This window comes from Antedon mediterranea, chromosome 1, assembly GCF_964355755.1.
Source record: "Antedon mediterranea chromosome 1, ecAntMedi1.1, whole genome shotgun sequence".
NCBI classification, from domain to species: domain Eukaryota; kingdom Metazoa; phylum Echinodermata; class Crinoidea; order Comatulida; family Antedonidae; genus Antedon; species Antedon mediterranea.
The window spans coordinates 26,713,246-26,725,374 of NC_092670.1; the positions used below are offsets into that span (position 1 = coordinate 26,713,246).

At 34.3% G+C, this 12,129-nt stretch overlaps 1 protein-coding gene across 1 annotated transcript in view; it reads right to left on the bottom strand.

The window, feature by feature from the left end:
* LOC140063603 (centromere protein I-like) overlaps window positions 1-12,129 on the bottom strand; it is a 42,135-nt gene that overhangs the window by 13,293 nt on the left and 16,713 nt on the right. The window contains exons 7-12 of the mRNA XM_072110017.1: window positions 10,067-10,228; window positions 8,897-9,017; window positions 3,628-3,713; window positions 944-1,061; window positions 617-806; window positions 252-405 (exon numbers count right to left, since the gene is read on the bottom strand). Coding sequence (XP_071966118.1) covers window positions 252-405; window positions 617-806; window positions 944-1,061; window positions 3,628-3,713; window positions 8,897-9,017; window positions 10,067-10,228 — 831 coding nt within the window. The remainder of the gene's footprint in view (window positions 1-251; window positions 406-616; window positions 807-943; window positions 1,062-3,627; window positions 3,714-8,896; window positions 9,018-10,066; window positions 10,229-12,129) is intronic.

Here is a 12,129-nt window from a genome sequence, read left to right on the forward strand (position 1 = left end):
AGCTTTTGTAAAATAGCAGATCTTTTAAGATCACCTAATTAGAATTTTAATGTGGTATGCGGTATAATGTGGTTTTCAAAAGTAATCTTGACATTTTGAGATGACGGCAATTATGTGAGGTTTGGGCATGCATAGAATAAAAGTAGTCTGGGCTTAGTGTGAATTGCAATAACTCAGCAACTCAAGAAATATTCTACGCATTTAAATCATGAAAATTGATTGTTTGTACATTACCAGTCAGTGGTACTTACCAGGTCATAAAATGATAGCACATGATAGAGTAGTAGTGAATTTTCATTTTCTTGTTGTAGGCCTACACAACAAATCTTATCTACAAATGAAACCAGTTGTTGTATAGTGTCAACTGCAAGTTCACGATCTAGCAACTCCTCAAACATCAAATCACTTTTAGAAAAAAATAAATAATGAAAATAAACTACAGTAGTAGCAGCAGCAGTATTAATTACCAGTTAAAACACAAAACCGTTATTACATATCAACTTAATGCCGACAAAAATTATTGTGTAAAACAAATTGAGTCACATGTTGACAGATGTTATATAGCTTATTGATCCCCATAAAAAGCAAATCAGTAAAAGCATGTTTTAAAGCATACCAATTTGTTTTATCCGCAGCATCTCCATCATCACCTGTTTTCTCTTTTCTATGAACTCTGTGCTTTGGTAATTCTACTTCCAAATAATGCCTCAGTAGCTCTGTCAAGCTGTAAATTAGCTGACATTTGAAATAAACAGATGAACAAAAGAATAGCTTGCGTAGGGGCTCAAGAACAAGGTCGTTCAACTCTACAAAAAGTCAAATTAATGAGAAAAAAATGATGTACAACTTTTTAAAAAAAGAATGCATCATGCAAAATGTTGATTTTTTTTATTTCATGTATGTTGCCTTATATAAAGAATTAGAATAAGACAATGTTACTTACTTTGAAAAGGATGTATTCTAAATCTAGTAATAAGTTGTAAAATATATGGTCGATAGTCCAAACCATTCCATACATACAGATACTTGACTAAAAAGCTCTCAGATACTGGAATATCCTCCTGTCAATCAAACAGTTAAAATAAAATTAGTTAAGCAATAAGTATTTGCTTTAAATACGAAAAACAAATCATTATATGCTGGACTGTAACTTCAAAACATGTACAAGTACACGGGTACATCCTGGGTTGACTTGACGCTGAATACATTCTGCATTAGCGACAGAGTAATTTATGTTGTTTACACCGGTTTGATTGCCGCTGCTCGCTTATTGACGTAACAGTTTTAAAGATATATTGTCCCCCTGAAAAATATTTTTAATTTCAAATTTGTTTTTGAATGTGTCATTTTATTGTCACATAATAGTTATTCACATTAAAGCTTGGTTCCCACTAGAACGTAACGCAAGGACGTTAACGCAACGCAAGCGTTTTAACCAATGACAAGCGAAGTTATAGACAGTTAGCAATCACAAGCGAATAAGCCATCGCTTGTGATTGGTCAATTCACTTGCGTTGCGTCGCTAGTGGGAACCACGCTTAACCAAACAATTATTTACCTGAAATAAATGTAATATAAAGCAAAAAATACTTAAATTGTCGGTCAGACAATGGTTTTTGGGTTATAATTAAACGTTTCTTTTCTGTTTTTATACATGAATTATTGAATAAATGTTAGTTTTTTGTTACAGAAGTGAATAATTTTTGTATTTGAAGTAAAATACAACAAGAATTCACACTTTGATATGTCATAATTGTGCAATTTAAATTGAAAAATAAAAAATACTGAATCTGTAAAAGATGTGCTTATTATTAATAATTTAAATAAAAATGATGTCTAAATAATATTATTTTATTATACTTATATAGTTTATTTTATTGCTAAGGTCAAGTCTGGGGGGTCACTTCATCAAGCCTAGATGCTTCAAGTGTCAAAAAATTGTATCCTATTACAACAAAAAACTTTACTATTACTGTATATGGACTGTTTTGATAATAATTCAATGATTATCTGACAGCGCATTACAGTATTATATATATCAGTCTAGATTGACAGTAAAATAAATACCAGAAATAATGTTTTGATTATTTAACAGTGAATTATTATAATACTGGCCTATGTTGACAGCAAGAACAAAGTCATTATTTATTGAACAAGATTTTACAGATTACTGTCTACATCTATAATACTGTATTATCAGCAATTTTTTTCATAGACTCTCTTCTACCAGACGTGCATTGGGTTTGTAGTTTTAGCATGACCCATCCTAGTTTACAAAGTACCAAAAATATCAGCCTCTAGAACTATAACTGCTGCTTGCTTTAGCTTTTGAATGAGTAGTCCTCTTGGGACGTATCTGGCTAAAGCAGCAGAGTGAAAACATGTAAACAATTAAAAATCAGTACAACAGACTCGAGTTAAAAGGATATCCCAAAAAGTAGAACACTTATTTCCATTGGGGTCCAGAAACACAGAGAAACAAATTGCAGATTCCTTATACTAAAAAGAGAATAGATTAAAATTTAAAATCCAAAATGTAAAATACGAATATTTAAAAGATTTAAAATTTGTATAAAATGATTTAAAAAAATCAAAAAATACAATAATTTTAGAGACTGTTTAAAATAAGTTATGTTCGACGACGATTTCGTGATATAAATAGGAAGATTGTTCCATGCTTTAATAGCGTTAAAATAAAACATTTTGCTAGCACATCCTTTCATTATTGGGATACGGAAGTTACACATAGTGATACTTCTGGTCACCCTCTCATGAAAATCCCTGATAAGTGTAAAATGCTCATTTAGGTACAATGGAGCAGTGTCATTAAAAATCTTAAAAACATAGCATAAACTTTAAAAATTAACCCTCTTTACCACATTTAAAAGTCTTAATTCATGAAGTTCTGAATGACCAACATGAGATCTAACATTAGATTGATTAATAAACCTAACTATTTTATTATGAGATGTTAGAAGGCTATTTTTAGAGGCTGTGATACATTGTAAAACCATGCTGGGGCAGCGTAGTCGAAGAGCGGTTGGAGTAAAGCGGAACATAGCGGTTTTCTACTAAACTTATCTAGATTTTTATTTTGCCTGTACTAAAATTTAAGGCGGCTATTTATTTTGTTAAATATAGAATTGCCTATTATTAAACACAATTTATTAAAACTCAAACTAACATTACAAAAAGTATTAAGATCACTTGTTGATTACAGATCTTATTTCACAAACTTGTTTTCAATTTCAATATATAGGTTGATGCGTAAAAGATTGTGCAATATTCTAAACTTCTTGCATCAAATTGAAAAGGACCACATAAGCCTGTTTCCCAGAAGGCAAATTTGTTGCCGGGAATTGAAAGCGCCAAACATATCTGTTTGTGGTTCTGCACCAACTTATCTATGTGATTTAATTGTATGTCCCAACAGGAAACGGTCTTTGCCTTTTGACCAAGCATCATTGGTTTGGAACCAGCTTTCACTTCACATCCGTCAGTGGTAATCTTAAGGCAATTCAAGTCACTAAAAAAAATCTTTTGGTGCTGTGACACATCATTGAACAGCACTTTATAATACTTATTATCATAACAATATAGTGTCTTCTATTTACAGTACATTTTTACCTGTAAAAATTCTGTGAAATTAATAAGTAATTGTAGAAGATGTTCCGCCCTTGGATTGTTTCCTGCATCATCACAGTCAAGAAGTTCTGAAAAATCAAAGTTAGAACACAAATAAGTTTCATTTTGGTCTATCACATGGAAAAAGATCAATCTAAAGTTGAAAAAAAAAAAAAAAAAATTAAGTAGAAAGAAAATGTCGCATTTCTATAAACTAAACAGATTTCTTTATCTGCATGATAAATGTGATCTTAATTGAATTGAAGTTACTGTATTACTATTAGTAGATAAAACAAAATAAAACACAACATCCATTGGTCAGTCCGATATTTATGAATTAGACAATCCGCGCGTTTTTTATGAAAAAACTAAAAAAATCGTCAAAAAAAAGAAGTCTTTTTTAAAACAGTCATAGTTTCTAAAGTAAACCGTGAAATTTATTTTTATTACAAATTCTAGAAGTTGATGAGTTATAGATATCGGATCATGCATCAATATGGCTAACCAGATATTGTGACGTAATCGTATAGCCACCCGAATATAAAATATAGGATTTTTGTATCTTTCGTCATAGCTTATCACATTTAATAGAGTGCATCTCCACTTATACGTTTTCCATTTTCACCCCGATATTGATATTACCAAATCAACTGACACCTTTCTAACTGATGTGGGCATCCCACATATATCTGACCACTCAGCCGTACATTGTAAGTTACAGTTAAATAAACCGCCGCCAACTAAAAAAATAGTTTCTAGTCGTAACTACAAGAATCTCTGTGCTGACTCTGTTGTCAGCGAGTTACTACCACTAAAACACTGACTGTATCTCTTCCATGTGACATTGATGATGCTATATGTATGTACAACTCTACATTGCGTTCAATCACTGATAAACTTGCTCCAACTAAGTCACGTCTGGTGACTATTCGACCGCAAACTCCATGGTATACTGATGAGATACGAAAACAGAAAAAAGTAAGAAGGCAGCTGGAGAGGAAATGGCGTAAGACAGGTCTCGAAACTGATTGGCATGCTTACACACATCAACTCCAATGTGTATCATCACATATTCATACTGCAAAGTTGGAATATCACTCAGCGCTAGTAAATAATGCTGTAGGCGACCAGAAGCAATTATTCAAAATTGTAAACATGTTACTGTATAGAGGAAATAAGACACCCTTACCTACCTGTAAATCAACCAGTATTCTTGCTGAACGTTTCTCAGAGTTTTTTAATGAAAAGATCACTAAAATTCGATCAGGATTTCCTCCATCTGTTCTCCAAGATGCGCATACATTTAGTACAAGGGCTCCTTTAAGCTGTCAACTGTCTATTCTTGAACCAACCACAGATGAGGAGATCGAGAAATTTATCAAGGCATCCCTGATAAAGTCTTGTGAGCTAGATCCCATTCCAACTTGGCTTTTAAGGGATTGCGCTCCTATAATAGTTCCAGTGCTAATGAAATTAGTTAATCTTTCACTTATCACATCCACAGTACCGCAGAATTTAAAGAAAGCACATGTACGGCCTTTGCAGAAGAAGACTGGCCTCAACCCAGAAGTTCTTAAAAATTATAGACCGGTTTCAAATTTATCCTTTGTTTCGAAGATTATTGAGCGTGTTGTTGCAGTTAGACTCTCTAAGCATGTCAAATCACAACCTCCATGAAACTTACCAATCAGCATACAAAGCTAACCACAGTGTGGAGACAGCGCTTCTACGTGTTCAGAATGACGATTTGACATCAATAGATAATCAAGAACTTGTTATTCTAGTTTTACTAGACTTATCGGCTGCGTTTGACACAGTAGATCACTCACTGCTTCTTCATAGATTGTCACATGATATAGGGGTAAGAGATCAAGCATTGTCTTGGTTTACATCATATCATATCTAATGAACAGAACCCAGGCCGTCTGCATTGGTGATGTTTCATCAGATGACCTTCCTCTATTATGTGGCGTCCCACAAGATTCGGTGCTTGGACCACAGCTGTTTTCCATCTATGTTGCACCAGTTGCTGAAATAATACGAAGACACGGATTATGTCATCATTTCTATGCAGATGATATACAAATCTACGTTTCTGTCAAGCCTTGCCAGACCAAGTTTCTGTCTGCCGTAAAACGGTTAGAAGCATGCACTGCTGAGATTAGAAAATGGATGGGCTCCAACTTCCTCAAGCTAAATGATAAAAAGACCGAGGTGATCCTATTTGGTTCTGTTCAGCAGAGAAAAAAGATCCGGTTTGATGGCCTACATATTGGTGGCGTGCTAGTCAATCCATCAACTGAAGTTCGTAACCTTGGTGTACAACTTGATTGTAAAATGACCATGGAATCACATATCAACAAAATCTGCCGATCTGCTATTTTCCATTTATGTAACATCGCCAAGATCAGACGTTACTTGAACCATTGTGCAACAGAGCAGATTGTACATGCTTTTGTTACCAGTCGGCTTGATATGGGAAATTCCCTGCTGTATGGTCTGCCAAAGAAGCAGTTGCGGACTCTCCAGAAGGTGCAAAATTGGGCAGCTCGCTTGGTGATGTGTGCCAAGAAGTATGATCACGTCACACCATTGTTCAAAGAGTTAAATTGGCTACCCATGGAGTCACGTGTTAAGATCCTGCTGCTGGTGTTCCGATGACTAAATAGTTGCGCTCCAAAATATCTCTCAGAATTGTTGACAGTCAAGAAGGGAAAGCGAGAACTAAGATCTAGTCATCAGGTGCTACTGGACATTCCAAGGAGCAAACATAGTTGGGGAGATCGGACTTTCAGTGTTGGTGGACCTAGGCTCTGGAACCACCTACCCTTGAACATTAAACACACATCATTATTGAGTCACTTTAAGTCACTACTCAAAACTCACCTTTTCTGATTTTTTCTACAGCGCCATGAGCAATGAATGTTGGAATGGCGCTATATAAATCGAACGATTGATTGATTGATATTCGTTTTGACGTCATCAAGGCCAGTTGAATAAAAAAACTCATATTTTCATCTTTTGCGTCATAGTTCATCATATTTAAAAGAGCGCGCATCTATATTTTACGTATTCAAATTTCTTCTACATGTTAATATGTTGTTGCTGAGATAATTTCCTTTCGAAATTGCTATCTTCGTCTTTCATTTTGATACCTTCACCATGTTAAAAATTGGAATAAATGGCGGGTCCCGTAATTTCACCTATTCTACACTGTATGTAATATGTATACAGATTATACTGTGTATACTGTATATACTGTAGTATATGACACAAAATAGACAGAATTCAGCATTAACAACATGTCATATTCTTCATTTCAGGTCATAATGCCATAATCTTTTTCTGTCTGCAATATTTCAACGCATGACGTACACATGGCGTTTGTCGTGCGGATAACCCGAACTCGTCAAAGTGACGAGTTCAAATGTAGTTGGTTATCCGCATATTTATTTTTATTGCAGCTATATCTCAAATGTTTGTAGAAATAACTTTGTATAACTTTGTCATAAGATTGACCTGTAGCTGTTACAGCTCCTGAGGATGGTCAGCGACCCTATTATTTATTTAATATATTATGGAAGCTGATAAGTTGTAGATATCAATTCATGTAAAATTTGTACCTACCGGTTGTTTTGAAGTCACCATATGGCCATTCGATTTTTTGTTAATAGAATTTTTTTCACTTTTGTACTAGTTAATACCATTTAATATAGCGCATCGCGCTAATGCATTCCCCATGTTCTTTATCAATCAATTCTCTTTCACATAAGTTACAAATTGTTTAGTTTTATTTTGTCATCATATAAAAATATTAGAATAATATGAGTTACTTAATTTCATCTTTACAGTATATTTTAATCTGTTATATCTGAATCGGATATGAAAAGTGACCCACGCAATTAAAAGTTATTGGAAGTTGTTGAATTGTAGATATGAATTCATATACAAATTTTGTCTATCTGATGGTCATGACGTCATCATATGGTCAGTTGAATTCAAAATGTTAGATTTTGATCTCTTTTGTAAAAGCTCATCTCGTTTAAAAGAAAGCCCGTCTCACTTTTACGTGCCCAAAATTCTTTAAATTTTCATTAATGTAATTACTGTATTTAGATAATTATCTTCTAAATATAGTTATCTTTATATGTCAATTTGATGACGTCATCGTGTTAATAATTGGATTTAAAAGGGTCTCGTAATTTCATTTATGCTACACTGTATATAACATATACAGAGTATTCAGTAAATACTGTTATGCTTTATGACACAAAATAGGTACAATTATTTCAACACTGTAAACATATTTAGTTCATATAATGCATGTGGTGCATGTTGTATTTGCGCAGATAACCCAAACTTGTCAAAGTGTTCCTGTATTATTAGTTATCCGCTACAAGCAGTCTTGTTTCTTTTTAAGCTATCACTCTCTGTAGAGCGATAGCCTATTGTTATTGTCAAAAATTTCATTTTTTTAGCTCAATTTTTGTGTCACACAGATCTCATAAACAGCAATAGCAGTTATGTTGTAACTTGGACAGCAGATACACGTATATATGTAGTTGTGCAACATACTTTGGTTTAATGAAAATATGATCGCGTAGCGTAACTACGCGCGATTCTCCGAAATTCTTAAATTAAATAATTATAAACTAAAAACTTACAGCCTTTTTCAAAACTGAAACTTGGACAAACGTATGCTTCATGTCAAGGGTCATCTTCCTGTACCATCAGCAAAATTTTGAACATTTGTATTTTCGCGCATACGCACTCTTTCAAAGTTAAAACTGCTCAAAATCAATTTCTAATCAACTTTCTACACGTTTCAGGACATTTCAAGAATTTCACATTTTCCACAAAATTTTGCGTCGCGTCGCGCACGCGCTTTTGCGTACTTAGCTTGTAAGGCACAAAATAGACAGAATTTAGCACCGACATATTAAAAGTGATGAGTTCAAATCTAGTTTAAATTGATATTCTATTTAATAATTCAAGAAATAATGATTTATTATCAATTTTATTTGTTTAATAATCAGTAAGGCCTAGTAAACATTTAGTGCAAGATATAGTACAGCTGCCAACGTGCTTTGGGGTTTGAGCATGCCCAGTCCGAGTTTCCAAATAGCCATAGTAAACAATAAGCGCTTGATTACTGTTTCCTATTGACTCCGTTCTCTAGAATAAAGGAGCGGCACAAACATTGCTTGTGTTTAAGAATACGAAAAGTTAAAGAAGGTTGTCTATACAGAAAAGGGTGTCAATTATGGAATACCTTCATGTAATGTTTGATAAAGCCAGAAACTAAGTCTCTGGATAATGTCCTCATCTTTTGTACAGGATAGGGCATGCTGTAACAATGGAGACTGCAACACTGCTCCAACTCGACTGGGTAACTGTGAAGAAAGTAATAGGAACATTTAAAATGTAAGCAACAACTCGTTATCATTTATTATAAGCTCCTTTTGCTCTCCATAGTAACTAGAACATTCTTCTGTGACATCATCTATATTAATGCTACTAAATCTTTTGCGTAATTTTACGTATCTCCTCCGAAACCACTGAACGGTACGTGATCACATTTTGCAAACTGATGTTTATTGAGGGGCCACACACGATAGGCTATGTCACTTTCCTGAATTTTAAGGATAACCACTAAAAAAAGGCAGTAATTTAACGTCTGCGCAACCATATTACGCCACTGTATAAACTACGCAACTTCCTCTGTTGTGTACCACCACGACCGGATCTACAAATACTATGCAGGGCCGCCAAATTAAACAGTGTTTAGTCTCGACAGCCGGTCAATGATCGCGTCATTAAAGTTTAATTAATTACACCTATCCTATTACAGAATGATTTTTGTAAATTATGGTTTGGCTCAGTGAGTAAAACGTGGTGACCATTGATATTATCAATGCTTAGTACGTTCAAGTTAAAATCCGCGATATATGTGTAAAAAATAGGTATCAGCGCTTAAAGCAAAAATTCAAAACTAGACCACAATGTAATTACGAAACTAGCAAAAAAGATACTAAACCTCACACAAAGAAATTGCAAAATATAAAAAACCATTGAAAAAAAACAAACATAAAACACACACACTAATAAAACAAATCCAAATGGGTGTCGTGTTCCAACAAAATATCAACGAAAAGTACACCCAAAACTTAGAGGTTTGTGTCCGAGCACATCATCTAGTTTCGACTACAAGCTTGTGTACTTTTTGTGTTTTGTTGCGATCCAGATTAATAACAATGCAAGACATAGGCAACAATTGTAATATCAATTTGTGAGATTTTATGCACGACTGCGAAAAGGGTCCAATGCGATTTGCAATTGAATTAGGTATTAGTTTATTTTAATCTTATCTTATTGTATTTTAAAATGCACAACCAATTACATGTGTGTTGATAAAAGATACATTTTTCAAAATCAAATTTACCTCAAGTCTGTCCAGATTGATAAGTAGTTGATGAAATGTTTTGATCTGGCTAACTGGCACTTTACTTGATTCAGAAATAATAAAGTTGTACAGACCGGATTCCTCAACAAAGTTGCTTGATGATGGACGTGGAATAAGCTCCTGTCTTCTGCGTTTAGATTTCTACAATTTTTTATAGAAAGAATTCAATCTCTATATTAATGCTACTAAATTTTTTGCATAATTTTACGTATCTCCTCCGAAACCACTGAACAGTACGTGCTCACATTTGGCACACTGATGTTTATTGAGGGATCGCATATGATAGGCTATGTTACTTTCCTGAATTTTAAGCATAAACAGTTAAAAAAGGCAAAAAATAACACAAATTCAGTGACCATGTTACGTCACTGTATAAACTACGCAACCTCCTGTATGTGTGTACCGCCATGGCCGGATCTACAAATACCATGCCAGGCCGCCAAAAAACTAGTCCAGTCAATCTATGACAAAAAAGGGCGTAACCCAAAACAAATTGCAATAGTTTCCAAACCTTTTTTATTTGATTCTATAAGCATCTGGGAAGATCATTTCCAAAATCTACCAAAATCGGTTCAGTGGAACATACTTTTTAAGGGGTTTTAAGGTCATAGGGGTCAAATTACACATTTTTCTATTTTGAAAACTACTAGGCGTAGCATGTTGATTTTGGTGTCAAACTATTCAGAAGACCCATATTTATATGTACTCTAATGAAACCTTTTTACCAAAAATTACAGGAAAGCATGTTTTTGACCTTTGATCTATTTTATTGTATATTTTCGTATATTCGTATCTTAGTAACCAGTGGGCGTAGATGAGCGTTATTTGCGTCAAACTACTCAGAAGGTCAATGTTTATATTAGTTCTAATAGAAAAGATCCGTGTAAAATGACCGGAAGTCATTATTTTGACCTTTGACACATATTCATTATTTTAGATTTCTCAGTAAATACATTTTTTATATCTTAGTAACCACTAAGCACAACTTCGTCAATTTTGTGTCAAAAGATTCAGAAGACTCATATTTATATTCACTATAATGAAAAAGTTTTTTTTTAAATGGATAGAAATTATGTTTTTGACCTTTGACCTATTATACCAGTATATTTGTTTATATTTACTCAGACTAATGAAAACAAATGCAAATGTACAATATAACCGAAAATCATTATTTTGACCGTTAACATTTTCTAGTCGTGTCATGAATAAACCTCGAGTCTCGAGTATAACATTTTAAATTTGACCAAATAATAAGTGCGGCGATCTGACAGACGTTGGGCTGGAATATCAACTGATCTTGCCATAGAACAGTGTCTTATGCGTAGCATAAAAACAAGAGGAGGTCTAACAAGAGGGCGAGGATTAACAGAAATTCAACGACTTGTCTGGGTGGGTCCTTTCAACTCCAGTCTGCGCCAAGATCAATCATTCAATGCAAGAGTTCACTAACGTTTCGTATACTACCAGTGAACAACATAAAGAAACAACATATGCCAGAAAGATGAAGGACCTCAGTGATGTACAAGACATATCAAGGTATCTGACACTGCGAAATCCATTCAATACAGACAGTACAAAATTACTGACAAACATTGCAACTGGAGTGACGGCACATATCAATGTAGACTGTCACAATGCCAAGCATGTAGGTCAACAAATTGTGCAATCAATGACAAACCAAAAGGTCGCCGACTACACATTTCGGAAAAAGAGCCAATCCATTACAATGAACTCTAAAAGCGCATTGAAGATAAAAGATGATGTGGTCAATGTAGATCCTTTACTTCTATTTGAACGACTTGTAACTGCCGGCACAAGATGCCATAATGTCAGGGGCGCAGCCAGTGCGGGGGTCACGGGGGTCCTGACCCCCCCCTTTTTTTTAGAAAAAATAAATAAAAACATGAGACAACAATACAGATCAAATCATCCTGGAGATACTGTGGAAGATTACTACCGAGCAGTATTACCAAATCAACTTCTTGATCATTTACAAACCGAGTTAAAAACCCGTTTTTCTACCGATAACAGGCCATGCTTTA